The sequence below is a fragment of the Pristiophorus japonicus genome, chromosome 1 (assembly GCF_044704955.1).
Source record: "Pristiophorus japonicus isolate sPriJap1 chromosome 1, sPriJap1.hap1, whole genome shotgun sequence".
Classification (NCBI taxonomy): domain Eukaryota; kingdom Metazoa; phylum Chordata; class Chondrichthyes; family Pristiophoridae; genus Pristiophorus; species Pristiophorus japonicus.
This window is the reverse complement of record NC_091977.1, coordinates 446,179,138-446,193,447: the sequence shown is the minus strand read 5'-3', so window position 1 is coordinate 446,193,447 and position 14,310 is coordinate 446,179,138. Positions and strand designations below refer to the sequence as shown.

General features: G+C 46.2%; 1 protein-coding gene across 1 annotated transcript in view; it reads right to left on the bottom strand.

The window, feature by feature from the left end:
- The window catches only part of smchd1 (structural maintenance of chromosomes flexible hinge domain containing 1), a 302,280-nt gene that overhangs the window by 177,969 nt on the left and 110,001 nt on the right, over nucleotides 1–14,310 (bottom strand). The window contains exon 23 of the mRNA XM_070893027.1: nucleotides 11,324–11,463. Coding sequence (XP_070749128.1) covers nucleotides 11,324–11,463 — 140 coding nt within the window. The remainder of the gene's footprint in view (nucleotides 1–11,323; nucleotides 11,464–14,310) is intronic.

The following is a 14,310-nucleotide window of genomic DNA, read 5'->3' as shown; positions in this document are numbered from 1 at the left end:
TGCTGTGCGCAAAAGTAAAATGATTCAATGTAGTTCCTAAAAAGATATGAACCTACAGTAGCAACATGCCCCAATTTAGTGCTAACTGGAAGCTTTAGAAACATAGAAACATAGAAACATAGAAAATAGGTGCAGGAGCAGGCCATTCAGCCCTTCTAGCCTGCACCGCCATTCAATGAGTTCATGGCTGAACATGAAACTTCAGTACCCCCTTCCTGCTTTCTCGCCATACCCCTTGATCTCCCGAGTAGTAAGGACTTCATCTAACTCCCTTTTGAATATATTTAGTGAATTGGCCTCAACTACTTTCTGTGGTAGAGAATTCCACAGGTTCACCACTCTCTGGGTGAAGAAGTTTCTCCTCATCTCGGTCCTAAATGGCTTACCCCTTATCCTCAGACTGTGACCCCTGGTTCTGGACTTCCCCAACATTGGGAACATTCTTCCTGCATCTAACCTGTCTAAACCCGTCAGAATTTTAAACGTTTCTATGAGGTCCCCTCTCATTCTTCTGAACTCCAGTGAATACAAGCCCAGTTGATGCAGTCTTTGTTGATAGGTCAGTCCCACCATCCCGGGAATCAGTCTGGTGAATCTTCGCTGCACTCCCTCAATAGCAAGAATGTCCTTCCTCAAGTTAGGAGACCAAAACTGTACACAATACTCCAGGTGTGGCCTCACCAAGGCCCTGTACAACTGTAGCAACACCTCCCTGCCCCTGTACTCAAATCCCCTCGCTATGAAGGCCAACATGCCATTTGCTTTCTTAACCACCTGCTGTTCCTGCATGCCAACCTTCAGCTCTCTATATCTGCTCTCTATATCTGGTGCAGCCACTTGGTAGCCAAAATAAAACAAAGATTCCATTTCTAATCACTAAATTTCCTCACTTTGAATAGATAAATCTGTAAAATAAGTCACAAGAAACAAAATTCAACCAGATCATTAAATAACATGAATTCCAGATCCCCAAGAAGCTGCCCTTTCTTTCACTGCTTTTTAGTTTATACATGGAAATTGAAACAACCCAAATATTACTGCTTGGATGTCTGAAATTTTTGTTAAATTACCTTTTACGCCAATCTACCTCTCTTTATCTATATGTAGATATCATTGTTTTTCTTTCATTCTCTCTTCCTGCCTATTCTTTCTTCCACAACATTTTTGCTTGATTTTTAAATTCTTACTTAAATACCCTATTCTATAAATTTAATGTGTGAATTCAATATTAAATACATTTCATGCCTGATTTCCCATTATGGAACTGGCTGTAAACAGTAATATGATTGCCATTTTTTGGATTTTAAAGGGACTAGATAACGTAGACCATAACGAGTTATTTTCCCCTTGTCCAGAACATCAGATCAGAGCTGAGCTCAAAGGCGATAAAGTCAAAAATAATCTGCGGAAACATAATTTCACTCAGTAAGTGGTAAATCTATGAAACAGTCTCCCTAGGGAGATGGTGGAAGAGACAGTATTGATTTAAATGCAATTTATCTAGATTTCTATCAGAAAATATTTTGGGATACGGTATACGAGTAACCTCCTCTGTCGTCGAGCTACAGTACGCAGACGACGCCTGCGTCTGTGCACATACAAAGGCAGGACAAAGTCGACATATTTACTGAGGCGTACGAAAGCATGGGCCTTACGCTAAACATCTGTAAGACAAAGGTCCTCCATAGGCCTGTCCTTACCGCACAGCACTGCCCCCCAGTGATCAAGATCCACGGCGCGGCCCTGGACACCGTGGACCACTTCCCATATCTCAGGAGCCTCCTATCAACAAGAACAGGCATCGACGACAAGATCCAACACCGCCTACAGTGCGCCAGTGCAGTCTTCGGCTGCCTGAGGAAAAAAAGTGTTTGAAGACCAGGCCCTCAAAATTGCCACCAAGCTCATGGTCTACTGGGCTGCAGTAATACCTGCCCTCCTGAATGGCTCAGAGACATAGATCATGTACAGTAGACACCTCAAGTTGCTGGAGAAATATCCCCTGGGAGAATAGGCGCATCAACATCAGCGTCCTCATTCAGGCTAACATCTCCAGCATTGAAGCACTGACCACACTCGATCAACTCCGCTGGGCAGGCCACATAGTCTGCATTGCCAGACACGAGACTCCCAAAGCAAGTGCTCTACTCGGAGCTCCTTAACGTCAAATGAGCCAAAGGTGGGCAGCGGAAACATGATAAGAACACCCTCAAAGCCTCCCTGATAAAGTGCGATATCCCCACTGACACCTGGGAGTCCCTGGCCCAAGACCGCCCTAAGTGGAGGAAGTGCATCCGAGAGTGCGCTGAGCACCTCGAGTCTCAACGCCGAGAGCATGCAGAAATCAAGCACAGGCAGCGGAAAGAACGTGCGGCAATCCAGTCCCACCCACCACTTCCCTCAACGACCATCTGTCCCACCTATGACAGAGTCTGTGGCTCTTGTATTGGCGTGTTCAGCCACCAAAGAACTCACTTCAGGAGTGGAAGCAAGTCTTCCTCGATTCCGAGGGACTGCCCATGATGATGATGAATTTGAGATGTGGCATATGGTAAGAGCAGAATGCTTGTGAGGGTCGAGTGCCTTTGGACCCATGGGGCCCAAGTTTCAGGCCGCGCCTAGAACGGCGCAGCCCCGACCTGGATGCCCGTTTTTCGCGGCACAAAGTGCGCCTAAAAAATATTTACCAATTCTCCGGCTCCCTGCAGGTCCTCTGGAGCTGGGCGTGGCGCAGCACGAGCTGCGGGGGGGCGGAGCCAGGTCCCTGCGCTAAAAACAGTGACGGGACCTCTGCACATGTGTGCTACAGTGGCCGCGCATGTGCAGCAGCTCCAGGTGCCCAAAACTGTGTGGAAGTGGCCCGAAGCACGCAGCCCCTAGCCCTGGTCGAATGGCCTCACTGGGGCTGCGTTGATAAGGCTGCACCTCCCATGCCCAGGTCCTGCTTCCTCCCGACCCGATCTCCCCCCCCCCCCCCGATTGGACCCAACTCCGGACTCGCCCCCCCCGACCGGACCCGACCCCGGACTCGTGTCCGTCCATCCATCCATCCCCCCCCCCCCCCACCAGATCCCGGACTCTTCCCTCCCCCCCTCCCCCCCACTGGACCGGACCCAACCCCCCGATCTGACCCAACACAACCTCAGGCCACCTACCTGTAAATCCAGTGCTGGGCCCGAAGTCTTGGGCTTAGGCCGGGCCGGGTCCCCCTCTCTCTCTCTCCTCTCTCTCTCTCTCTCCTGCCCTCTCTCCTGCCCTCTCTCCTGCCCTCTCTCCTGCCCTCTCTCCTCTCTCTCCTGCCCTCTCTCCTCTCTCTCCTGCCCTCTCTCCTCTCTCTCCTGCCCTCTCTCCTCTCTCTCCTGCCCTCTCTCCTCTCTCTCCTGCCCTCTCTCCTCTCTCTCCTGCCCTCTCTCCTCTCTCTCCTGCCCTCTCTCCTCTCTCTCCTGCCCTCTCTCCTCTCTCTCCTGCCCTCTCTCCTCTCTCTCCTGCCCTCTCTCCTCTCTCTCCTGCCCTCCTCTCTCTCCTGCCCTCTCTCCTCTCTCTCCTGCCCTCTCTCCTCTCTCTCCTGCCCTCTCTCCTCTCTCTCCTGCCCTCTCTCCTCTCTCTCCTGCCCTCTCTCCTCTCTCTCCTGCCCTCTCTCCTCTCTCTCCTGCCCTCTCTCCTCTCTCTCCCCTGCCCTCTCTCCTCTCTCTCCTGCCCTCTCTCCTCTCTCTCCTGCCCTCTCCTGCCCTCTCTCCTCTCTCTCCTGCCCTCTCTCCTCTCTCTCCTGCCCTCTCTCCTCTCTCTCCTGCCCTCTCTCCTCTCTCTCCTGCCCTCTCTCCTCTCTCTCCTGCCCTCTCTCCTCTCTCTCCTGCCCTCTCTCCTCTCTCTCCTGCCCTCTCTCCTCTCTCTCCTGCCCTCTCTCCTCTCTCTCCTGCCCTCTCTCCTCTCTCTCCTGCCCTCTCTCCTCTCTCTCCTGCCCTCTCTCCTCTCTCTCCTGCCCTCTCTCCTCTCTCTCCTGCCCTCTCTCCTCTCTCTCCTGCCCTCTCTCCTCTCTCTCCTGCCCTCTCTCCTGCCCTCTCTCCTGCCCTCTCTCCTGCCCTCTCTCCCCTCTCTCCTGCCCTCTCTCCTCTCTCTCCTGCCCTCTCTCCTCTCTCTCCTGCCCTCTCTCCTCTCTCTCCTGCCCTCTCTCCTCTCTCTCCTGCCCTCTCTCCTCTCTCTCCTGCCCTCCCTCCTTCACACAGACACTGACAGACAGAAAGTGAGAGACACACACAGACAGAGAGAGATAGAGACACTGACAGAAACACACTGGGGGGAGCCCCGTCCCAGCACGCTGTTGGAGGGCTCCCGGTGCTGCAGTCAATAAGTAGAAAATGTTTTATTTTTTTGTTGATTGATTTATTGGTTGATTTGTTGATGTATTTATCATTCATTATTGATGATGGCTCTTTATTTGTAAAACTGAAGTGTTTAATGTTTGTAAACTTCCCTTTAAACCGCCCCCCCCCCCCCATTCCCTACACCTGATTTGTAATCTATGTCTGATTTTCTAAGTGTAGGCAAGGTTTTTCTGAGCGTACAAAAATCTACACTTACTCCATTCTAAGTTAGTTTGGAGTAAGTTTTCACTGCCTAAACTTTCAAAACAGGCTTAAGTGGCCGGACACGCCCCCTTTTGAAAAAATCTGTTCCAAACTAAAACTGTTCTAACTGACTAGAACTGGAGCAAACTAAATGCCGAGAATTGCAATTTCTAAGATACTCCATTCTAAACCAGTTGCTCCAAAAAAACAGGAGCAGCTTGGGCCGAAACTTGGCCCCATAGTTTCCAAAGCATTCCACCACTGTAGGTTGTCCTCTGCTCATGTCTGGATCTGCGGTAGACTAATTGAGAGAGATCGATTGCCCTGATTAGTCAAAACCTTCATTATCATTGTATCATGTGGCTACCAGCATTGTAAAAGGTAAACGAGATGGACTGTGGTCTATTTTCATCTAGCAATTCCTATATTCTTAAGTTAAAATAGTCACCATCTGTTTCTGTAACCTCCTCCAGCCCGACAACCTTCCAAGAACTCCAACTCTGGGCTCTTATGCATACCCGACGACCAAAGCCCTACCATTGGCGGCTGTGCCAATCACCTCTGCCCCAAGCTCTGGATTTCCCTCCCTAAACCTCTTCACCTCTCTTTCGTTCTTTAAGAGTCCCCTTAAAATCCAACTCTGATAAAGCTTTTAGTCACATCAACTTGCGTCATGAGGGCAAGTCTTGCACACTTCCTGGCCTGGCCTGCAATGTCATGCAGTGTCTCTCAACTAGCTTTAATGGGAATCGCGGCAGTCCTTCAAATGAGCCTGTGCTATGTGAACTCCCTCATGTCACTCCGCTCCCTCCCCTGCTGCTAATCACGCATCTGTTGCTTTCTACTTCCAGATGACCAGTTGGAGGCGCTGAATCCCTGGGATGAACCCTCCACATCAGCTCAACATGTGGAGGAGGAGGAGGAATTTGAGGAAACATAGAAAATAGGTGCAGGAGTAAGCACCACCATTCAATATGATCATGGCTAAGCATGCAACTTCAGTACCCCATTCCTGATTTCTCTCCATACCCCTTTAGCCATAAAGGCCATATCTAACTCCCGCTTGAATATATCTAACGAACTGGCATCAACTCTCTGCGGTAGAGAATTCCACAGGTTCACAACTCTGAGTGAAGAGGTCCTAAATGGCTTACTCCGTATCCTTAAACTGTGACCACTGGTTCTGGACTTCCCCAACATCGGGAACATTCTTCCTGCATCTAACCTGTCCAGTCCCATCAGAATTTTAAATGTTTCTATGAGATCCCCTCTCATTCTTCTAAATTCCAATGAATATAAGCCGAGTTGATCCAGTCTTTCTTCATTTGTCAGTCCTGCCAGCCGGGAATCAGTCTGGTGAACCTTCGCTGCACTTGATTCAATAGTAAGAATGTTCTTCAGATTAGGAGACCAAAACTGTCCACAATATTCAAGTTGTGGCCTCACCAAGGCCCTGTACAACTGCAGTAAGACCTCCCTGCTCCTATACTCAATTCCTCTCGCTATGAAGGCCAACATGTCATTTGCCTTCTTCACCGCCTGCTGTACCTATATGCCAACTTTCAATGACTGATGTACCATGACACCCAGGTTTCATTGCACCTCCCCTTTTCCTAATCTGTCACCATTCAGATAATATTCGGCCTTCTTGTTTTTGCCACCAAAGTGGATAACCTCACATTTATCTACATTATACTGCATCTGCCAAGCATTTGCCCACATACCTAACCTGTCCAAGCCATCCTGCAGCTGCTTAGCATTCTCCTCACAGCTCTCACTGCCACCCAGCTTAATGTCATCTGCAAACTTGGAGATATTACATTCAATTCCTTCGTCTAAATCAATAACGTATATTGTAAATAGCTGGAGTCCCAGCACTGAACCTTGCAGTAACCCCACTAGTCACTGTCTGCCATTCTGAAAAGGATCCGTTTATTCCTACTCTTTGCTTCGTCTGCCAACCAGTTCCCTATCCACGTCAATACATTACCCCCAATACCATGTGCTTTAATTTTGCACACTAATCTTTTGTGAGGGACCTTGTCAAAAGCCTTCTGAAAGTCCAAATACATCACAACCACTGGTTCTCCCTTGACCACTCTACTAGTTACATCCTCAAAAAATTCCAGAAGATTTGTCAAGTATGATTCCCCTTTCATAAATCCATGCTGACTTGAACCGATCCTGTCACTGCTTTCCAAATGCGCTGCTATTACATCTTTAATAATTGATTCTAACATTTTCCCCACTACTGATGTCAGGCTAACCGGTCTATAATTTCCCGTTTTCTCTCACCCTCTTTTTATTTTAAAGTGGGGTTACATTAGCTACCTTCCAATCCACAAGAACTGATTCTTCGGGAAGACAGAACCAAAGTATTTGTTCAATTGGTCTGCCATTTTCCTGTTCCCCATTATAAATTCATCTGATTCTGACTGCAAGGGACCTACATTTGTCTTCACTAATCTATTTCTCTTCACATATCTATAGAAGCTTTTACAGTCAGTTTTTATGTTCCCAGCATGCTTCCTCTCATACTCTATTTCCCCCCCTCCTAATTAAACCCTTTGTCCTCCTCTGCTGAGTTCTAAATTTCTCCCAGGCCTCAGGTTTGCTGCTTTTTCTGGCCAATTTATATGCATCTTCCTTGGATTTATCACTATCCCCAATTCCCCTTGTTAGCCACGGTTGAGCCACCTACCCAGTTTTATTTTTACTCCAGACAGGGATGTACAATTGTTGAAGTTCATCCATGTGATCTTTAAATGTTTGCCATTGCCTATTCACCGTCAACCCTTTAAGTATCATTTGCAAGTGTATTCTAGCCAATTAACGTGTCATTCCATCGAAGTTACCTTTCCTTAATTTCAGGACCCTAGTCTCTGAAATAACTGTCACTCTCCAGCTTAATAAATAATTCTACCATATTATGGTCACTCTTCCCCAAGGGGCCTCGCACAAGATTGCTAATTAGTCCTTTCTCATTACACATCACCTAGTCTAGGATGGCCAGCCCTCTAGTTGGTTCCTCGACATATTGGTCTAGAAAACCATCCCCAATACACTCCAGGAAATCCTCCTCCACCACATTGCAACCAGTTTGGTTAGCCCAATCTATATGTAGATTAAAGTCGCCCATGATAACTGCTGTACCTTTATTACACGCATCCCTAATTTCTTGTTTGATGCTGTCCCCAACCTCACTACTACTATTTGGTGGTCTGTACACAACTCCCACTAGCGTTTTCTATCCTTTGGTATTTCGCAGCTCTACCCATACAGATTCCACATCATCCAAGCTAATGTCCTTCCTTACTGTTGCATTAATTTCCTTTTTAACCAGCAACGCAACCCCACCTCCTTTTCCTTTCTGTCTATCCTTCCTGAATATTGAATACCACTGGATGTTGAGTTCCCAGCCTTCGTCACCCTGGAGCCATGTCTCCATAATCCAAATTATATCATATTCGTTAATAGCTGCTTGCGCAGTTAATTCGGCCACCTTATTACGAATACTCCTCGCATTGAGACACAGAGCCTTCAGATTTGTCTTTTTAACACACTTTGTCCCTTTAGAATTTTGCTGTAATGTGGCCCTTTTTGATTTTTGCCTTGGGTTTCTCTGCCCTCCACTTTTACTTTTCTTCTTTCTATATTTTGTTTCTGCCCCCATTTTACTTCCCTCCGTAGGTTCCCAACCCCATGGCATATTAGTTTAACCCCTCCCCACTAGCAAACACTCCCCCTTGGACATTGATTCCGGTCCTACCCAGGTGCAGACCATCTGGTTTGTACTGGTCCCTCCTCGCCCATAACCGGTTCCAATGTCATTCGTCTTAGCTATCCTGCTATTTCTATTCTGACCAGCACGTGGCACTGGTAGCAATCCTGAGCTTACTACCTTTGAGGTCCTGCTTTTTAATTTAACTCCTAGCTCCCTAAATTCAGCTTGTAGGACCTCATCCCGTTTTTTTACCTATATCGTTGGTACCTATATGCAACACGACAACTGGCTGTTCATCTTCCCCGTCCAAAATGTCCTGCAGCCGCTCCGAGACATCCTTGACCCTTGCACAAGGGAGGCAACATACCATCCTGGAGTCTCGGTTGTGACCATAGAAACGCCTATCTATTCCCCTTACAATTGAATTCCCTACCACTATAGCTCTCTCACTCTTTTTCCTGCCCTCCTGTTCAGTAGAGCCACCCATGGTGCTATGAATTTGGCTGCTGCTGCCCTCCCCTGATGAGTCAACCCCCCCCCCCCCAACAGTACCCAAAACAATGTATCTGTTTTGCAGGATGAACACAGGGGACCCCTGCACTACCTTCCTTCCACTGCTCTTCCTATGGTCACCCATTCTTCCCTCTTTGCCTGCGATGTGACCAACTCACTAAACGAAGGCTCCAGTGTGAATCCATGAGCAGCTCCAGTGCCGCAATGCGGTCTGTCATGAGCTGCAGCAGGATATACTTCCTGCACATGTAGTCGTCAGGGACACTGGAACTCCCAGAGTTCCCACATAGCACAAGAGGAGCATGACACAGGTCTGGGCTCTCCTGCCATGACTTAACCCTGAAATTAACTTAATTTGGCAACAATGATAAAGGTTACCTACTGATAAAGGAAAAGAAAAAGAAAAACTACTCACCAATCACCAGCCAATCACTTACCCCCTTGGCTGTGAGGTCACCCTTCGATTTCTTTCTACTTCATTTTTGCCTTCTCACCCTGCTGCAGCTGCACCAGCTGGCTCCTCCTCGATGCTGCCGCTCCCCGACTGTTGGGCCTTTTATAGGCCTCCCGACTCATCGCGCCTCTTCCTCGACGCTGCTGCTCCCGCTCGACTGATTTATTGCCTTTCATTTCCAGCTTTGCTTCTCTCCCTTCTGAATCTACGCTCGGGTTCTTGTCCCCCTGCTAAACTAGTTCAAACCCTCACCAGCAAACAGATTGATAAGCAGGACCTCAAGCAGGACCCGCGTGGATATTGGTCTTAACACTGTTGAGGTGCAATTCGTCTGGCTTGTAAAGGTCCCACCTACCCCAGAACCAGTTCCAATGCTTCAGGAATCTAAAGCCCTCCATCCTGCACCATCTCTCCAGCCACACATCCATCTGCTCCATCCTATTTCTGTATTCACTAACACATGGCACCACAATTAATCTGGAGATTACTACTTGAGGTCCTGCTTATCAATCTGTTTCTTAGCTCCCTAAAATCTGCCTGCAGGACCTCATCCCTCTTTCTACCCATTTCATTGGTACCGATATGGACCACAACCTCTGGTTGCTCACCTTCCCCTTCCCCCGTCCCCTCCTCAGAAGTATACCAAGCAACAGGCCATCATTATCCTCGCAACTTTTTCCCTCCATTTTGACTCTTTGGATCAATAGTGTCTTTCTGCAAATTGGGGCGTAGCAATTCCAAGTACAAACTATGCAATTTCAATTATTTGTAAATTAATCCTTCAGAATTTGGTTCAACTTTTCTTGAATAAGTAGAGATACAGTTAAGGCAGATGAATATTCCAACTTCAACAAATTCCACCTTGCCTATGGTGGGCAAGTTGTGTTTATATTCCACGGTGTCAACTTTGGGTATATGCTGTTGACAACTCAGTTTACAACGCGAGTAAGATATTATCAAATTCCACTTCTACAAACTGAAAAGTTATGATGAAAAAAAACACAGGTACAACGTCTCAAATCCAGCTGTCCGAAAATCAGAATTGTCCGTAAACCAGACATTTTTGAGAAAATCCCATTTGCTATTCAGTAAAATAAAATCCGGAATTGCTATCCAAAAAACAGTGGGCTGGACTAGTTATCGGCTTCGCCACTATGTTTTAAATGGCATGCGATCGCTCCGAGCCTTGCCGAATGGCCCTCGACGCAGCCCAACCCATGCCACCATTAGTACTTTGTCTGTCTGTTTCGGTAGCATATGTACGCTCTTGATTTTCTTGACCGAAATCTGGAAAAATCCGAAACTCGGCACGGTCTTAGTCCAGAGGTTGCGGATTTGAGACATTGTTCCTGTACTGTACATTTCAAAACCTAATGTAACCACTTCATTTTGCAGCATCTTCAAATACAGGTTGAACCTCCCTTATACAGAACTCCCTTTGCCTGGAACCATTCCCGGCCACCGGGTGGAGCATGCGCAGAACTCCGACATGAACAAATTGAAGTCCTTTCTTGCTGCCGACTCCCACAATCGCTGGCCTGACCCCGCAATCCACTGCCCACCTCTTCCCCCCCCCCACCTCTTTCCCCCCCCTCCCATGATCTCTCTGTCGCACTCCCAGCCCCAACATCCCCTTGCTCCGTACCTGTACCATCCAATTTAATGTGACCACCCCTTGCCTGGAAAAATCCCTTCTGCAGAACAGGCCAGGTCCTGAGAGTTCCAGATAAAGGAGGTTCAATCTGTACTTTAAAAAAATATTTTACTCCATGCAGCCATGAATGTCAAAATACTGTAAAAAATTTAGCAATTTGTTACAACAGAAACACCCTGGACATAGCAAGAAGAATATAAATTTGAAAACTACCACGCTGTCTATAAAGAAAATATAAGAAAAACAAAGTTCAAGTTATCAACATGAAGTCAGTGATGTTAAAAGACACAATTCCTTGATAGACAATTATGAAAATAATAGTGGAAATGGCGAAGGAGGATAAAGAACAGAGATAATGGCGACTGAAAAAAAATCAAGAACAGTTAGCCAATTGTTAAAAGATACATATTTACCTTGCAATGTACCACCAACTTAGGCTGCGCTGTAACATTCCCTGCTTCATCTAACACCTCAGCTTGGAATGGGAAAGTGGTTCCATTTTCAATAACTACTTTATTAGAATCAGGCTTTATCCTCAGCTCACGTGGTGGCCCTATAATAAACACAATATTAGAGCTTCTGCATCAGCAATAATTTCCTCTTTGGTCCCATCCACCTTAAAATTGTTTTCCCTTCCTTTCCTGTAGGTGTTGAGTTATGAGCCACAGGCACTAACAGGTCTCTGGGACCTTATCAAAATGATCAATCTTTACACATGAATCTAGGTAGTGAGTGTTACCTAGGTAGGCTATTTGCTAGGCACCACCATGGAGGCCAGATTTTGTACTAGGCAAGAACATACATGGACTTTTCAGTTAGGGTCACTAGATAGCAAGTAGTGGTAATCTTGGGTGATTTTTTTTCTTTCTAACTTGAGGCATTGAAGTTAAATGTAACAATTTTACTGTTGCCTTTTGACTAGCTAATTCAGCAAGATGAAGGATCAAACCTGCAACCTTCCTGGGCTGCATGGCTCAGTACTACATTGGGTGCTACAGTACCGCTGGGCAACAAAATTTTAATGTTTTGAACATTTAAATCATAGAATAGTATAGTACAGGAGGAAATTTGGCATGAGTCTGCACCAGCTCTTGTGTAAATGCCAATGTTTCAGAATATAAAACTGTCTGTGGGAAATTCATTTTTGCTTTTTAAAGTACACAATAGATGCAGGTATGTAAAATGATGAAATGTGATTACTTGTTTAAATAAACAGATATAAATTTGCCTTTTTCAAATAATTTTAAAATTGTATTTTCAACAATTTACATTTCATGAAGTCACTATATTTTAATTGCAGAGCTTGCAGAACGAATGCACGGATCATACTTCTCATCACTGTTATGCTTATGCTAGCTGTATAGGGTTAGAAATTAAAGCAATTTGCTCTTGGTTTCTGGGATGCAGTTCAATAAAAGTTTTGCCTTCTTGTGGCCCTTGTTAGCTGGTTGTCAATGCCTTGGCTTGTTTAGGTTTGTGTCACTGCTACTAGTTTCCTTCCTTCCCGTATTGGTCAACTTTTTCTTTCTGTGAGGTAGTTTGGGAATGGGGTGGAGGGGAACAAAAGGTTTGCAAGCCTCCACAGTCAGCCTCTGAATAGTCAATATCCTCTCCCACCCTGCAAGGAGGCCAAACATCACTTGTTCAAATTGGGATGTGTTACATAGGTGCTGCAGCCACATTTCAAGTTGGGGGGTGGGGAGGCGGGGGGTGGTGGTGGTGATAAGAATGTAATCATGCATAAAAGTGATGTTAGCTTGCATGCTGTTGCCGGGATGGGGGGTCAAAGGAGGGGAGAGAGATTACTCTCCCGCAAGCATTGGGCAAAGTCATTCACTGTCTGCTTTGAAACTTCCAAACTGCTGTCCAGAATGGCTGAATGTGGGACATAGCCAAATGCATGTAGAATATCTCACTGGACAAATAATATTTCAACCTCCAATCTGGAACTGAGGAAATATTGAACAGTCTGGGTCCTGTTCTTCGAGGTATCGACATAGGGTACAACATATGGGACGGTATCCTTCTGGCAGCTTCCCCAGTAATTTTCAAAAGAACACAGTCTTAACTTTTCTGTTGTGGTTACTGAAATCACCTCCACAATGGCCAGTAATTTGCGGTCAGTGAAGCAAAGGCGTTCGCCGCTGGCCCCGAAAGTAAGCGTCCCACAAAAGATCTCGTGATCTCTGTGGTGAGAAGTTCGGCTTTTCCGATGTTTAGCTGAGATCAGTATAAGTTAAAGGGGAATCCCTAATGTGAGTCTAAGTTATCTAAGCAGCTAATCACAATACAGAATTCTCAGACTGGGAACCAGGAAGTGAATAAGCTCCTTTTATTCTAACTTTTTAAAAATGTTTGAGAGCAACATAAAGATTAGGGCTCTCACATGGGGAAAAGGTAAACCTGAAATAATGAACAGACTTCCGTGGAAAAGCCAGTTTGTTCGTTTCACTGATTTCCCTAATTACACTGATTGCCGGCTGTGTGCGTGTGCGTGAGGGGAAGGGGGGCACAGTGCAGCCAGCGTCAGAACAATGAATGATAGACTGCAACTTCAGGATTTCCGCATTGGGATGCGCACAAGCTAAATCCAGAAGTTGTAGTCAGCTTCAATGGGCTAATAACTGTGAACCTCTTGTGTACTGGGGTGAAGGACAAGATACAGGACAACTTTACTGTGAAAAGAGTACAATACTACTGAGAAATGTGTTTTATATTTAATGAACTACCAAGAGTTCTGATGGCAGCTTGCACAACCCTGGGATGTTATTCTGAATTTTCACTGCTTATTTCAAAATATTGGCAATTACTGCTGAGGTGCCCAGTTTCGTTCAATCGTCAGAGATTTTGTAACGCTAATTCTATTGGAGGCTTTTAAGCAAACTGCACTATCAGTTGCCCCTGCTCAGATTATAAATAAAATTGAAGAACGGCTTACAGCTTCCTTTTCTAAATCACAAGGAACAATCAGCAACAAAGCTACATAAACACACTACCGAAACTGCAAAATAGGGCAAATAAGTGATTGCAGTTGATATACACAAATAGGAGAATTATGCACAAGTGCAACAGAATCTTAATTGTTAGTACAGGTTGGACCTCTCTGGTCCGGCACCCTCGGGACCTGACTGGTGCCGGAACAGAGAATTTTTTGAACTAGGAGAGGTCATGTTTACCAGTACCTGTTGACAGCATGTGCGGTGTGTGGTGCGCGTGCGTGCGTGTGCAGCCTGTTGGCGGCTCCCTCAGCCAATCGCCGAACACATTCACTGACTGACAGCCGCTCCCCGAACACACTCATTGACTGACTGACAGCTGCTCCAGCCAATCAAAATTAAAAAAAAATGTTTTTTTTTTTAAATAAACCCTCCTCTCCGTCAGGCCCAACTCATGCCGAACC